We start from the raw sequence: 16577 nt of genomic DNA, 5'->3' as shown, positions 1-16577 counted from the left end.
TCACTTTTTTCACAGCTGCTGCACACCACAGCTTCTTTAGGAGCTATCCACCATAACAAAAATGTCTTTCCCGATTAGCCACCACTAGTTCAGACCCTGATGTGAAGGTATGATTTTCTGCCTCGTGTGCATCGCAGGAGAGACAACACAAAAGCCTGCAGGATCTGATAGCATTACCCACAAGGAATCAGACAGTAACGGCCAGAGCCCCGTTCTAGAGCCCCTTCGTGAACCACTGCAAAACCCTCTTAATGCCTACATCATAAAGCCTACACAGAAAGAAACCATGGTCAACTGTTATCAAAAGCCACTGAGAGGTCTAGAATGGTTTGCTCTCCTCCTGTTTTTCTCCCAGCCTAAGAAGGGCAAAGCAGTCTCAATAGCTTGCCCATACTTCAAAAGCCATACCTGAACCCTGACTGAAGAAGATCTAGAAACTCTGCCTGATCCATGTGCCTGGAGTTCTATAGCAACATTGTGCTTGTATATTCAGCCCGGAACAGGAGTATCAGCAACAAAGCAATAATTAAGAACTTCTGGGCCCAGAGTAGGCTTATTCAGAAGTAGTCACGCCACTGTCACTTTTAAAAGTGGGCCACTTTGACTATCAAGCAGATGTTTAACACCTTCCTGGACACAGCTGATGAATCCCTTGCTGTTTGTAATGAATCAAGATGGGCAAGGGTTGGAAAGACACAAAGTGGGCTGTACTTGTCCAAGCAGGTAGTCCATATTCCTCAACCTCAAAAACTGAATCCAACTGAATCAAGACCACAGGATCAAGTAATGTTCTAATCACTTCATAGACTGACATGATTTAAATTGCTGCATCTGATAGACAGCAGACACAAGTGCCTTTATCATTGGAGTGCTTTGCATACAAGTCCCACTGGATTCCTTATCATCACCATATGGGCCAAATTGCAGACCTTGAACCACACAGAAAAGTTCCATTGGAAAACACCCTGAAGATAAAACATTGTTGAAAAAAGAACTGCTTCTTTACTGACATTCCAGCCATGGGGTTTAATCTATAATGAGCTCCAACCAGTGATCAGATTCACTGGAAGTCTTCCACCCCCTCCACAAGTCTTCATAATTGCTTCACTGTCGTCAGCTCCCCTGAATACTAAGGAACTGAAGTAATTCTTAGTAGAAAAATGGTGCTTAGGAACAATTGTGCCAACTGCCTAATAACTCCACAGAGTGGCCAAGGTATTGACAGAAGCACTAAACATGCCAACCAGAAAATCCCAATGTTCTTTGGAATGCTGTAACATCCAATGGCATGTGTTTCCCATTCATCTAGTGTGGAGAGTTCCATTTAAAGCTCTTCATTCTGCTTTTTTAAATATAATGCTAAGTAATTTTGTGTCATTTCTCACTTCACTGCCCACCCCTAGCTTGAGATCACTTACCAGCAACTTAAGAAGCATCAGTTCCAACAATGATCCCTGGAGAATCCTTCTTATTATCTCTCTATGGTAAACATTCAATTTATTTCTACTCTTTGCTTTCTGTGTTTAACCAGTTATGAATCTCTTATTCCATGAGTGCTAAAGTTTACTCAGGAGACACTGATGAAGACTAAATCAAAGGCCTTTTGGAAATCCATGTACAGCACTGTCTACGTGATCACCCCTATCCACATGCTTGACACTAAGAACTATAAAAGTTTAGTGAATGACTCCCTTTGCAGAACCCAGGCAGATTCTTCTTTATAGTTCTTCTATATGCTTGACAAAATCATATTTAATAAAGCTTTCTACCAATTTATTTGGAACAGAAAGCAACACAAACCACAACTATTTCCTCTAATTTCAGTAGAATGTGTTCTTAGAAAGATAAACAAGCTTGACTTTTGTAACCCAACCAATAAGTGTTGAAGATAGCAGGTGTCGTTCTTTCTCCTTATACTTATTCCTAATACTGGTGTATAAACTTAAATCCAGTTCAAATTCAAAAACTTGCATATGTTGCCAACAACCTGTAAATAATGTAAGAAAATGCAAACCAATCTAATCCAATCAACTTGAATAAAATCACAATATTCACATGAAATTCATATTCTGGCAAGGGGTGGGAGAGTGAGGAAAAATGGAGCAAAAACAGAGCAAAGCTGCTTATAGTACTAAGCTATATGGAAATAAGGCAAATAATTCCATAGGAAGTGTTTCTTCCACCTCCATTTCTCTTGAAATATCTGGGTTGATCTCCACTTACACAGCAGGATCCCCAGTCAAGCTCTGGAAAGAAAACTAGAAAAAAACCTAGAATGCAGTGGACAGAATGCTAGGATGAACCACAGCTTCTAGAGCATGGCCAGCTGTGAGCCTAGTGAAATAAGATGCTTTGAATCATAGAGCCAAGGTAATATCAAAGTTCTATCACATCCTTTTTTGCTCAATAAATACACAAAATCTGCCAACCTCGCTAGCCTAAAGTTATATAAGAAACCTGCCACCTCACACATTGTTCCTCACTAGGTTTTCTATAAAACATTCATGCTATATTCCGATTGAATAAAGCAGCCTCAGGTAACCTGGCTCCCTAGTAATCAGCAGTGGACCAATTTAAAACATTCCTGTCTCTCTCATTCCATTATTTTTCTGGATATAAAAATTCATTGCAACCATTTGGAATGAACTAATTCTGACCACGAGGGGATGTACATTAAAAATAGCTGCCTACAATTGAAGTTTGAAAGCAATCCCTTATGACACTGAATCATAGGCAGATCAGTCTGTCTATGTGCATTTGAATAGGAAGACTTTGCACAACGATAAAATATGCAACAAATAAATGAATAAAGCTGAGGAAATGACAAGTCTAGAGAAGATTGAATTAAACTTATTGTCTTCTAACCTGCCACCAGTTTGGGTCTTCACGATTCACAATTTGAAGAATTTCTCCTTTAGAAAACTTGAGCCCTGCTTCTTTGCATGGAATCAGGTTGTCGTTATATGGATTATAATCGAAGTGACACTTAACAAATACCTGTAACAAATAATGAAAGGGCTTAGCAAGTTCACATGATGCTTACTGCTTAACTCCAGCCAATGCACATTTTTAAGAAGACAACTAAGTTTCTAGCAAGTATAAAAGCAGTTAGCACAAATGGGCACAAATTACTGACATTGGTCTGCTTTTCACATCACACTTGCCCTGACCATGGCTAATCATGGCTTAGCCCAAATGAGTAAGCGTGTGGGCTCCCAGAGAGCAGAACACAACCAGCTTGGTCCTCCCTGGTTGTTCTGTTGTTGTGCTTTGCTAAGCCATTGTTTTGCTGAACTTGTTGTCTGAACCCAGACTTGTGCTTTAGCTCACGCCAAGCAAATCACAAGCTGTACACCATAGGGTAAACAGTGGTTAAAGATTGTGGCTTGTCTAGAGCAGTGTTTCCCAACCTTGGGCCTCCAGCTGTTTTTGAACTACAACTCCCATCATCCCTGACTAGCAAGACCAGTGGCAAGGGATGATGGGAATTGTAGTCCAAAAACAGCTGGAGGCACAAGGTTGGGAAACACTGGTCTAGAGAGAGCTGACGCACAAGCCTGGGCTCAAACACACTAAGCCAAACCATGAACTTGTCTTAGCAAAGCACATTAATGAAACTGGAGAGCAGCACAGCAGCTACAATTTCCCCTCTGAGTGCCCACACATTCACTCATGAACATTTGACTTGTGTGATGTATGAATGAGGGCATTAAACTTAGTGCATAAACTATGTTTTAAGTGTTTAAAATATTTCCCAAACATTAGCTAACAATAATCATAGGAGGTGAGAGCAATGCTTAATTTTTAATTAAGAAGGGTGCACGACTGAAACTTGTGTGGCAATCCCTGCTATCTACCATGAAAAGAAACCTGCTCCTTAGTTCCAAGTGCAGAAAGGCTGCAGTTGACTAATGGAATGTGGGAATGGAATGTACTCTTTACATGCTCAGCTAATATGGCTTCCTTGCTCCTCCTACTACAACCACTTCAGTTATCAATGGAATAGTAAGCCTTAAGAGGCTTCTTTTTGAATGCATTTAAAGTTTAAATTTATGTGGTGTGCTTTATTCCAGTTTTTCTGCAGGTCAGCAGAGCATATATGGGTGGTTCTATACTATTGCTTTATTATTATTTTTTTATAAAATGCAAACAGCCAAGAGCTTTTTTGGGAGAAAATACTAGGGAAAAATCAAAACAAAAAGGTAAACACTAGTCAGATACATATTACCGAAGAATTGAGAACACTTTGAATCTCTGCCAACAACTTACATTTGATGACAAAACTAATACTTTCCAAACATTTCATCAGTATAGTTTGTTCTGTGCTTTTTAAAGAAAAATATCCCTTTTGACATAACAAATTGATCCAGCAAATCCTTCTTCTGTAAAGATGGGCTCACTTCTTATGCAATGAGGTTTTCTTTTCTACTCTGCATATTTGAGAACTGGATCAGAGCCCAGCCAGCCAAATGTAGCTTCACAACATATTAGTACTGTGTAAACTTAATATTGTTCATAAACTTTTTAAATATAGAAAATTGTAATCTTGAGGAAAAACGAAATGCTAACCTAAGAATTTATAAAAGACTAAATGTAGCTCATTTTTTGTTTTAACTATAAACTGTATATAGTTTAAGCATATGTTGGACACAAAGGTATCAAAGTAAATGATATACTTTTTCTCATTTAAGAGGAATTCACAAAAACTTAACTTCTTCAGGAAAGTAATATAAAGCCCTTTTGTAGACAGTAAAGAGCAGCTTCAGAGGTGATCTCCTGCTCTGTTGATACACTGACAATGTATGTATTCTAAGTGAAAGAAAACCTCGTGCAATTATGTTAGATTATAATCTAACAAGAGAGTCATATTAATCCTGCATAGTATATACTCTACATAAGGATTTTATATTCCATCAAGTGGCCACTGGTGATCCACTGACTGTAGACAACTGATTACTATAGTTATGAGAATACACACACACACAAATATAAAGAAAAAATAAAACATATAACCAAATTTATCCCTTGCAATAGTTGATTTAATCAACATTAGAGTAAAGGAAAGGAAACAAATGAAGTCCCTTCAAGTGAAACATAGTACTACTCACCTGTTGGGGAATAATATTATCTCTGTAGCTAGGAAGAATCTTCAGAGTGACACTTCCACTAATACTTTTCAGAAGTTCTTGCAACTCTTTTGGATTGTTTCCAACTTCATGACCATTAACCTCTTTAATAATATCACCCACATGTAGAAGACCTTGTCGATCTATCATTCCTCCATGAAGGATTCTTGCAATTACCAGATCGTTATTCTCCACCCTAAATGTCACACCCTAAATGAACAGTGGGAGGGCATCAGAGTTTATCTCTGCAACATATATCCACATTTTAAAACTAGACTCTTAATACTGTGATTGTGTATCACATGAGAGTTGTTAAAACTTTTATGTTCCTGAAATCCAAAAAATGAAAAGTACTTCAAATAAGGAACTGACTAACAAAAATCTATTTGTCAGGCTTTCAGCTGACAGGAATGATGCCAGACAATTCTGAGTTCATTAAGGTTTATTCCACGGTGTAGGTAGCAAAAATGTATGCTACCCAGTTAACATATATAAAATCAAGCTTGTAGTTACCAAGGCCCCTGAGTTGTTTCTGGTAAATGGCATTATTTTACCCAACATAGCTAAAGGTTTCAACAGCTCTTGAAAACTCTGAACTACTCAGATGCACTTAGGAAGTTTTCCCTTCCCTACTTCTGTTCCACCTTAGGCTATAGCTTCAGTTGAGAATGGATTTATCTTCTTACAACATAGGTTAAGAGAAGCAAGAAAGTCAATACACACAGACATGTTGAATATGTAGGGAAGGTGGGAAAACGGAACGTTCTTTCACAATTTACTTACCAGCGGCTCCCCTGCTCTTTTGTGAATGCCAAGTATACGGATGGCATCCACGGGCACTATCTGATTATTCACTGAAGAATTATTGATTTCTGGGCTAGAGGGAGGAGATTCATAACACTTTGATGCCACAATATCATGGGCTTCCAAGAGTGACTGCAAAAAACAAAACATACATACATACATATGTAATGGAGTGTAGCAGTGTAATTACTAAAGTTACATTTGTTTCTATCTAAGTGATAATTGCCCCAACAGTCAGAAAAGGAGAAATGTAATAACTCCTCAACATTTCTGTGAACAAGTGGACACTGCAAAATTTCATAAGCTCAATTTGCATGTCAAAAGAGCAAGACAGTAAGCTTCTAGTTAATCCTTTTTTACTAGTTTTCATTTTAAGGTAATTCTTCCTATGCATGTTCTGCAGTTTAGAAAGTGGTGCTTAAATCTCATTTAAACTAGAGCAACAAATTGTTTAAGATTAACAGAGGTTTCTTCCATTTCAGCAGGACACAAAACATAACTAACTCTCTGGATAAAGGACACAGTGTTTTATCTTTAATTAGATGAAAATCGATTTTGATACATTATAGTAAGTGAACAAAAGTATTTTTTATTGTTAAGAATGAAGTAATCTTACCAAAAAGTGTGGCTCCTTCAGTATACCAACCAACTCTGCAATGTTTTCATCTTTGTTTATTAATGGACTGATGTCTTCAAGAATCTCATTTACCAATTCCAGATTGTTGTCACTGACAGCCTCAAGCTTAGAATCTTCCAGTCGTTCATGAGCCTGTGAAGATTGGAAAATAGACCTTAGATTGACTGGAAAATTTTTGATTAACAACTCTGCTTCTCCAACTGCATTGCCTCTGGTTGCTCGTTCAGATAGTCTAGCATACAACTCTATCTTCTGAATAGTTATTTGGTTCCCCTACCTCTAGCAATACAAGCAAGATACTATGGCTAGCATACAGCTCTATGGGAGCAATAAAATGTATCTAGCCACAGAAACAAGGTTAGCAGGTTTTTTCCTCACCTTGGCAACTGTTATGGTGACTAGTGTTCACTTAATTCTGTGCATCACCACCATACATGCGAAACTGATTTCTTAAAGCATAAATAGGCGAAGAAAGTTGGCAGCTGTAGGTGATATATGGTTAGTGAAAGGACCTTTTACCCAGAATTGTAGAGCTGGGACCCTGAGGATCATCTAGACCAACCCTCTGCAATGCAGGAGTATGCAGCTGTCTTATCTGGGGATCGAACCTGAGATCTTGGTGTTATCAGCACCATGCTCTACCCAACTGAGCTATCATAAATCCTCATTGGGAAGGGTTTTCTCTGGCCTTCCTGAATTGTGATGCTGCTGTCTTGTATACTGTTTTGCTCACTGATCTATTTATGGCACTTTATTACTTTCGTCTGCTCTTCATTGCTATGAGTGCCTTTGAGCTAAAAAACCAGCATACAAATAAATTGTAATCACAACCCTTGAGATCTTGATTCAAGGAAAGTGTTGCTAGCAAAGTGTAATCTGGATATCCAGATTTCCAGCATATACATATTTTATCTTTAAAAGTCTGTTAAAAGTGCATTGAAGAATTCTGATATGGAAACTTTAAACTCATATATTTAGTTTCTCTCTTTAAGCAGTCATCAGATTCTCTACTCGATTCATTTTTTTTGGCACAAGTATAGATGTATCCTCAACCATTGTAAGTTTTAGAAAAACAGATCAGCGTTCCTTTACTGAAATTATGTATACAATTTTGTGATCCTAACTGTTTATAATATGGGAAACTGCCTTAAGTAATAGTTGCCAGTGAACTCAGTCACCAAAAACATATCTAGAGTGTCTGTGGGAAGAGTAGAACACCGGGTTGAAAGGAGCAGACAAAACCCCCCCGAAATGCTCAGGCCTTTCAAAAGGCTTATAATTATAGTTCATTTCGTTTCTATATCACTTTGTATTATTAAGGAAAAATCATCTGAAATCGGTTTTCAACACATTAAAACATTAAATACTACAATCCAGTACTAAAACATTACAATCCCCTTTCTATGCTGGATGACATCACTTTGTACACAGGGACTTGAAGCATATTCAGCTGTGAGTGTGAGGCAAGTTCTTCACACTCATTCACACTCATTGCCCTGCAGAATCTTGCTAGTCCATACCAAGAGGGTTATAGACACAGAAATCTAGACCCCACTGCACACATGATAAAGTCCAGCAACTCTCCATATACTGAGCTCTTTCCAGCCCCACCTTCATGCTAAATTCTGAAGCTAATATTAATATATATTAAATATATATTTATATATATATATTTAAACAACACTGTCACCTTAGCAAGTGATCTTACAATAGGATTCTCCATAATTCCTTTCAAGAAAATAAGGTCTATTTCTTCAGCTCCTGCTGATGGAGGCAAGTCCGTAAGGTTGTCCAAAACTTGCTGCATTGCTGCTGAAAACAAAGATGAAAAGGGAGAAGTTGAGCAAGAGATCATTTTTTAAAAAGTTAGGCTTAATCAAATAAATTTAGCATGCCGATTTTTCCTTTTAAACTGTCATTAAACTATTTAAGGCCCAAGCACACTGTTTTCACGTCATCTGATTATTTTTTAAAGAAGCATTTCAACAGTTTACATATAAGTGTGTAAAAAACTAAGTCATCATTAGCGCTTATGGCACAGTTCAAACCCAGTTACTGTGTATGTTGTTGTAAGTGGACCGATCTGTATGCTTAGAACAGAGATATAAAAGACATGGTCAGTAGTGCTGAACCTAAATGGATGTAATTACTGGCCCACAATTGTATTTGAAGGCACAAGTATACACTCACAGTTGCATTAAATTTTAGCTGATCAAAATCCCACCACCATTAAACAAAACATCTTAAGTGCATAATATTGAGAAAAGAAGGTATGGCGGTATTCAGAAATAAGCTGAGAAGAAAAAGCAGCTACCCCTTTCAAAACCACAAAAACACAAGCAACAAGTTTGTTAAGAACACAAATCTCATTTGAGAAAATTCCAATAGATTCTGCACTGTTGTAATCCAGTTGCCTTTATTGTATAAGATGAACAGAAGACACTCTTAATAGCCCCTTCTTCAAAAAACGATTTCTTTTTCTAGCCAGTTGTACTAAGTACAATTTTTCAGCCATATAGTACCATTCTCAAAGTGAAATGGAGTTGGGTTTTAAGGAATAGCTGCTATACCCACACTTTCTAATAAATGCATCCCATTTCTTCCTAGCAAACAAGTTCTCACTGAAAGCATGTGTAGGAGGCTAATGACAGTCACATTATGCTTTCAGAAATTCTGACAGCAACGGGGATTTTTTTCTTTAGTGGATAAACCAAGGTTGTTGCCAATCACTCTTAAGGTTTCTGAAACATAATTTAGTTGTGCTAGTTAACATAAAGATTAGGGGGAGCAACGCAGGCATAGCAGAAAATTCAAGTTAATAATCCAGGCTGTTCTGGAACTTGAAGAAACAGATACTAACACCTAGCCATCTAAAATATTTTTCCAGTTCTGCCTAAAGAAACCAAGACAACCAGTGTAAGCTGCCACCTTGTTTAAACTCAAAGATCTTGAAAGATGCACAGAAATTTTTCTCACATCTAATATGTCTGTGTACACCCACAGGTTTTCTACATGCTTGAGACAAATGTATAAGCTACATAGTGTTCAGTTCCAGTCTCTACACCTCAGAAAAAGGTATTATACATCTGGAAAAGGACAACCAAATGATCCACTCCCCTGTGATGAAAGGTTACACTATCGGGAGCTTTTTAGTTTAGAAAACAAGAAAAAGGAAGGGGGAAGGACGTGACAGACGTGTGTAAAATTATGCATGGTGTGAACAAAAACAGACATACTAGAACAGGGGCCATCCAGTGAAGCTGAATATTGCAAGGACAGTTCAGGACAGACAAAAGAAAGTACTTCTTCACTGGGCACACAGCTAAAATGTCTCTTAATGGCTATATTTCACCAAGTACAGTACCTGAAGTTGCCATTGTCTTAGGGAGTCATGTGGTAGGGACAAATGATGTTTGTATAATACCTATTACTGGAACCAATTTGTATAATAATTGAGAATATACCGGGGGGGGGGGGCTAAAAAATTCTACTTCACTAAACCCAAGGCTCACATCCTAATCAATATATATAGTAGCTCTTGAAAATTTATATTGTGCCAATTGTACAAAACACAATCAGTCTTGCTGTTGTAATTTATTTGATATGGCCCATTTCAGGTACACATCTTGCAACATGAGCCCACATTATAACTGTTAATTGTTATAAAAGCAAATGAATTATTATTAGGAAATGAATAATATGCTCTTTCATAAAATGTAACAAGGCTGCTTACAACATAATAGTAGCATTAAAATCAGTCTTTAATTATGTTTAATAGATACCTATAGACTGAATAAAGCATCAGTAGATACTGGTTGGTTTAAAGAAAAACTCATATTGTGAAAGCCTATCTAAACAGTTCAGTTTTTAGAAGATGTCTCAAAGTGGGCTGGGACAACTTCCTTCTAATAAATTTGGAAGCATGTGCATGACACCGCCTCTCTATTCCAATTATTTAATCCAAACAACCCTGTAAGGTAGAAGATATTCTGAGAAACGAGACTGGCCCAAGATGACCCAATTAATTCCATGGCTAGAACATAACCTATTACAGTGTGACTGGCAGTGAATCACCATGGCTTCTTTTCCCAACATCCCATCCCATCTCAGGGACAGATCCACAAATTTTGCACATTCATACCACTACCACCAGGCTTGCTCATATCTTGCCTCATATCCTCGCCACTCCACTGGAAGTCTGAGGAGCAACAGCTTCTCATTTCAGCTCTGTCCAGTTGCTATAGCTGGAACAAGGAAAGACACCATGGTCTATCTCTAGAGTTATTTTGACTTTCTCTGCTGTGTGTAGATTGGCTGGCTCTTCAAAACTCATTTGCTCAACAGACATTTGTCCTTTATTTTAACACACTGTCATTTGGATTATATAAAATAATAATTTAGTGTGTGGATAGGTCTGCAATTTTAATGGATGTTGATTCCGTTTATTCAAAATCCCGAGATAGATGGCAACCAGCCCAATCCATTATGTTCATGTCCACCATTCTAAAAAACAACTTCATATTAGACTTCTATCAACAGTTGTTCATATAAAGCTCCACATACAGGCAATTAAGACTATCTCAACCATTTTCAAGCAGTGGCGGTGTATCCAACAATACTATCAGTCTTGTATAAATTATATTAATCTATACTATTAAAATGCAGTGGCTGACATTTATCTTTGTGAGGAAGCACAGACTTCCTCAGCAGGATATAAATGATCCTAACAGGTTAGGTTAATGTCCGTCCAACCCAGAATGTAATATTCAACTGTGGTGGCCAGTATACTAATTTCTTTCTAAGGGCATGTATTACAAGAAAAGTTATATGGAACTGTAATTCCCTCTAAGCTTAAGGAAGACAATGTTTTAATGGCATCATACAAATGAGCTTCATCATACTGGTTAATAGCTATAAGTCAGGACTACCAGTTTAGATATGTCTAATCTTTTTCTGAACCCAGTCATGCTATTGGCCATGATAATATCCTTCAGCAATTAATCAATAGCTCCTTACTACCATGCATGAAGGCCTTTTCTTTAAAGTAAACATACAAATTATACAATTCTCTTGAAACAAGTTATTTTTAAAGAAACCAATTACTTATCATCATGAATTATGCCCATCATATTCCACATGAACACCAATTCACATTTATCAAGGTTATAAACCCTAAGCCTTTACATGTGATTGCATGTGATACTATAACGTCTAATCTGAAAGCTACACACATCTTAGGAAAACAGCCCTGGTCCATCTAACTCGATACTGACTGGCAGCAGCTCGCCAGGATTTCAGAGAGGCGTCTTTCCCATTCCTACGTGGATATGCCAGGAATTGAACCTGGGACTTACAGCATTCAAAGCAGACGTGGTACCACTGAGGTATGGCCCTTCCCCACATAGTTTAGAGGCACAGCAAAACATAGGATATTTCAAACATTCTTCATCTTAAGGTACAATGTAAAAGGTTGAAGGCAACTGTTTCTCATTTCAGGGTCTCTCTCTCTCTCTCTCTCTCTCTCTCTCTCACACACACACACACACACACACACACACACACAAATTCTATTACTCTACAATTTTGAAGGAAATGATACATTTTTTCCATCAAGAGTAGCTTCAATTCAATGCTTCCAGCAGAATCATGTAAAGAACGGTGGATATATTAAAGTCTTAAATATTGTTTCTTACGCATTAATACAAGTATGGTCAATGCCATTCTTTTAAAAAATGCTTTCCAAAATTAGGCCACTCCTTTGCTTATTCCAAGCTCGCATAGTTACCTATTCATAATCCACAGCAGCTATGGAGTGTCAAAATTCCCAATGCAATTCCAGGCATGCTTACTCCAAAATCCCGTTGAGTATAATGAGACTTGCTTCTAAGTAAGTGCACTTAGGAATGAAGCTTTAAACAGATTACATCTTTCTATTTTCCCACCCTAGCTACAAAACTATGTTCTATATAAATTAGGACTCCATGATATTTAGAATATGCTTGCCATTAGTAATCTGCCCGTACTATTTATCATGTATGTAGTTCTCCCAACAGTTGTTATCACAGCCACAATTCTACATCAACTGTGACATTTATGGCTTTTGTAGGCTACTGGAGGAAACTGAACATCTGAAGGACAGAAAACAATCTTATAATTCAATACAAGCAGTGACTCCCATCAGAAAGCGACACAGATGCGGTAACATTATTTGTTATCTGCTAGATTTCCAATTGGGTCCCTAACTGGGTTACAACAGCTCCTATCATACAAATACAAGCCCTCAGTTTGAAAATGTCACAAATGTTAGAATGGTCTTCCAGGCTTGTTCCCACCCACCACGCTGTTTCACAGCAGTTCACACATTAGTGTGGCATGCAAACATGTTAATGTGCCACATCAGGTTTGACAGGCAGAAAAGCGGGCAAATAAGTTGACTGAGCATATGTATACACAGAATAAATCCACATCCAAACTTGGAGAGTAGGGCACATCTGACTTGTTCCTGGCACCCTACCATGAACATAGAGCACATGCTGCGCCAGAGTACAAGCTGACCCTTGATCTGCATGCAAAAGTCACAGTTTATTGATCATTCAAAACCAGGGCTTCGGTCTAAGTGGAATCAACTCAAGTATTATAGTTTGATTCAGTTAAGGAAGAACACAGGAAGTTGCCTTATACCAAGTTGCCACAGGCCAATCTATTTCAATGTTTGCACTGACTGGCATCAGCTCTCCAGGGTTTCAGACTTTGCTTTCCTATAGGTCAGCCTTTTCCAGCCCTCTCTATAGTACGTGAGTACTATTGCATTCATTTTCTGTTTGTGGGCTTCCCATAGGCATTTGGTTGGCCACTGTGGGAACAGAATACTGGACATTTGGTCTGACCCAGCAGGTCTCTTTATGTTCTTAGCCTTGAGATGCCAGGTTGCACCTAGGACCTTTTCATGCCAAGAATGTGTTCTACGACTCAGCTATATTGATTCTCCTAAGGCAGGGATTACCAACATAGTGCCTGCAGGGTCCTCTCCCCACATTATAAGCTTGAAAGCAGCATCCTATTGTAGCCAACATAGGTTATGTGTTACCCACAACTATTTCTCTATTTTGCAATTGTACCCAAGAGGACTGGGTGAGTTAAGGTTTAGTTCCCTATATTTCAGATAATGTTACATTGTGGTTAGAGCCTCTAGTAATTTTGAGGAATATATAGCAGCTATGTGGAGATCCTAGGGATGAATATATGGATACAAACAACAACCACAGGGGTCTTTTTTCCATGAAAGATGCAAAGCTGATACTAGCTGATGCCTTTTGGGGGTTACAAAAATGTTAAGTGATTGCCTCAAGTGTTTTAGATGACTCCTGTGAACATTTAATGAGTCTTCTGGCACCTTCAAGAGCAACAGATTTGTGGTAGCATAAGGTTTCATGGATTAGAGCCGACTTTGTCAGATGCATGCCATGAAGTGTTCTCAGGACACAGATGTATGTGCACACATGGGTACAAAGGGGTTTATGTGCAAAGAGTAGAGCCAAAAGGACCTGTCATGCAAGAAAAATCATTGTCGGAGACAGAAATGATCAGCTTATAGAGAATGCAAACTGGGGCCCTCCCCGGGCAAACTGCTTACTGTCTAGGGAACCCCTTATTCATGCTATCATTATGAAAGGCTCTGGAATGAAGTGTGTATGTCCAACTAAGTGTGTGTGTTCCTTATTAAGTGTGTGTATTCCTTATTTGACACATTCACAAGCTGAGCAATTGCTAAAATTCCATGACAACATTTTTAAGTTTTCTGAATTGTCCTCTGAGGAAAAATTTAAGCCTTGCTTTCAGTGTTTAAATGGCTATTTTTACAATTTAACTTTCAGCATCTGCTTTGCCATCACCTACTGCCATAGTTTTTCTTTCCTCCTGCTTCTAAGACTATTGATTTAATGCATGCTCCAATAATACTTTAAAGTGTTAAAAACTGCCTGAAGCTGTAGAAGTTTTTCTATGGCTTGTGAAATGGAAGGGGCATGATCACAGCAATAGGAGTAATCAAAGGGCCATAGGCGATTTCTATCGCTATATAGCTGCATGTATAAGATGAAATGACCGCAGAAGTACGCTGCACTGCTACTAGAACTCTACCTTTAGTCATTTGAAGCCAAATCTACTGAAAGTTGCTAAAAAGATATCAAAGCTGTACCACTATCCCAAAAGAAATCTAACAGGGCACCAAGTTCAGTAAGTTCTAAATAATTTAATAAACATAACTAGAAAAATATTAGTTTGCACTCTGCTTGCACGTGTGCCTTATTAGCAACTGATATGGAGCGCACAATTACAGTGACAGGAGAGGAAATAAAACTGTATCTGGGCTTCTTGAGTGATTTTACTCTCATGATAAAGAGCCTAAATAACAAAGATTAAGAATCCCAAGGATACATCATATAAAGAAGCTTATTATGGATGGAAAACAAGGAGAAGGAAGAGAAGAGAACACACAATGACAATGGAAGCCATGTCCTGTTTCTGACTTTAATTATGCTGGTTGGGTTGGTGGAGTCACTGATTATGCAGTAAGATTCAGGCCTATTGAAAATCCATGCTGATAAACAGAGGGAAGATCTGAGCTGCAAAAAGCCTATAGTTACAGCGGAAAATAAAGGAAATGAAATATTACAATGCCTCAAAAGGAGCATCAACCTCAAGAGTTTCAATTCTAGTAATAAGAGCACTGACAGATTGACACTTGACTGATTCCTCCCAGAAGCTTTACAAACCATGATGCAGTTCACACAGAAGTCTCTCTTCCCTAAAGCAAACATAAGACTCAGTGGTAGCCAAGATGCAGGGACATTGTGACCTGTGCCACTAATATCCCAGTTAGGCAGTCCAGAAAGATAAGATACTGATAGGTTAAAAAAGAAAAAAGATAATAGGGTCATGTTCCTCCTGATCATCTCCTAGCACTGATAATCTGCAAGGGCAACTAAGGCAATTTCAGTTTCAAAGTAAGTCCAAAAAACAGATTTCAAGATCTAAATGAGTTTCCTCACAAAACCTGGAGCGGGGTTTTCACCACTTAAAATACACTCTTCCAATGCTAAATCTAAAACACTGAACAACAAAGCTTCCTATTAGGGCAGAGGAAATGCGTCATCTAATACTAAGAATCACCCTTGTTCAATTCACCTGATCCTGTATTAACATTCAGTTACTCAGTTACTTATCATGCTAATTGCTTTACTAGTGAATTGTATGCCACTTCCAAGACCCACATGCCAAATTGGTTCTTGTTGAAAACACCAATAATGTTCTAAAATCCATTTGAACATTATCCAGAAGATTGTAAACCCTTTGTTAGGAATGATAGTGAATCTTTTGCCAAAAATTATGCAGCTCATCAAGAATAAATCAAGGTATATAAAAGATTGCATCAATGTATTCAAGTCTAATTTCAGCACCCTGCCAAAAAACCTTTGAACACTGTATTGTTTTTAATTGATACTTTCTAACCACACTTATAGCTGCATAGTCAGAAGACTGAACAAGACAAATTTATTCTAATCTTAGGTACAAAAGTACCTATGCAGGAAACAATTCTCTCTGTGTGTATATATATATATTAATATATATTAATGGCCAGGCTTTCTAATTTAACAGCCAAAACTTTAACAATATTCCTGCTTATGTTGTGTGTGACTAAGTAACTGCTAATGTCTAAAGGAAAAGATGGGTCCAACCAAAAATGTGACTACAATCTTTCAGATGAGCAGATTTTCAATCTGTACAATCTGTACAGATGTAAGTGGTATGTCATCATCAGTGGCTAAACTTGGATGTCTAAAACTTGGCTATCTCCATCCTTTTTCAGGGGAAAAACTTTTTTCTTTCGAAATTTCAAACTGAGAGTTGCAAATGCATGTACTATTTTGATTATTATTAAAGAAATTTTATTGGAAAGAACAATAGCAGTGCTTGCTTCCAAGAGACTGCCAACTGAGGAAGTGAACATA

At 37.9% G+C, this 16577-nt stretch overlaps 1 protein-coding gene across 11 annotated transcripts in view; it reads right to left on the bottom strand.

Moving 5' to 3' along the window:
- The window catches only part of PALS2 (protein associated with LIN7 2, MAGUK p55 family member), a 35482-nt gene that overhangs the window by 9392 nt on the left and 9513 nt on the right, over positions 1–16577 (bottom strand). For 4 of the 11 annotated variants that reach the window (XM_028749977.2, XM_028749980.2, XM_028749978.2 and 1 more), the window contains 5 exons: positions 8258–8379; positions 6547–6699; positions 5910–6062; positions 5109–5336; positions 2866–2997 (listed from right to left, as the gene is read on the bottom strand). In XM_028749977.2, the coding sequence (XP_028605810.1) occupies positions 2866–2997; positions 5109–5336; positions 5910–6062; positions 6547–6699; positions 8258–8374 (783 nt within the window). In that variant the 5' untranslated portion in view covers positions 8375–8379. The remainder of the gene's footprint in view (positions 1–2865; positions 2998–5108; positions 5337–5909; positions 6063–6546; positions 6700–8257; positions 8380–16577) is intronic. The other 7 variants (XM_028749976.2, XM_028749981.2, XM_028749979.2 and 4 more) reach the window with 3 other exon arrangements.

The sequence above is a fragment of the Podarcis muralis genome, chromosome 12 (assembly GCF_964188315.1).
Source record: "Podarcis muralis chromosome 12, rPodMur119.hap1.1, whole genome shotgun sequence".
In the NCBI taxonomy this organism is placed as follows: Eukaryota; Metazoa; Chordata; class Lepidosauria; order Squamata; family Lacertidae; genus Podarcis; species Podarcis muralis.
The sequence above is the reverse complement of the archived record's forward strand: the minus strand, read 5'-3'. Positions and strand labels throughout refer to the sequence as shown.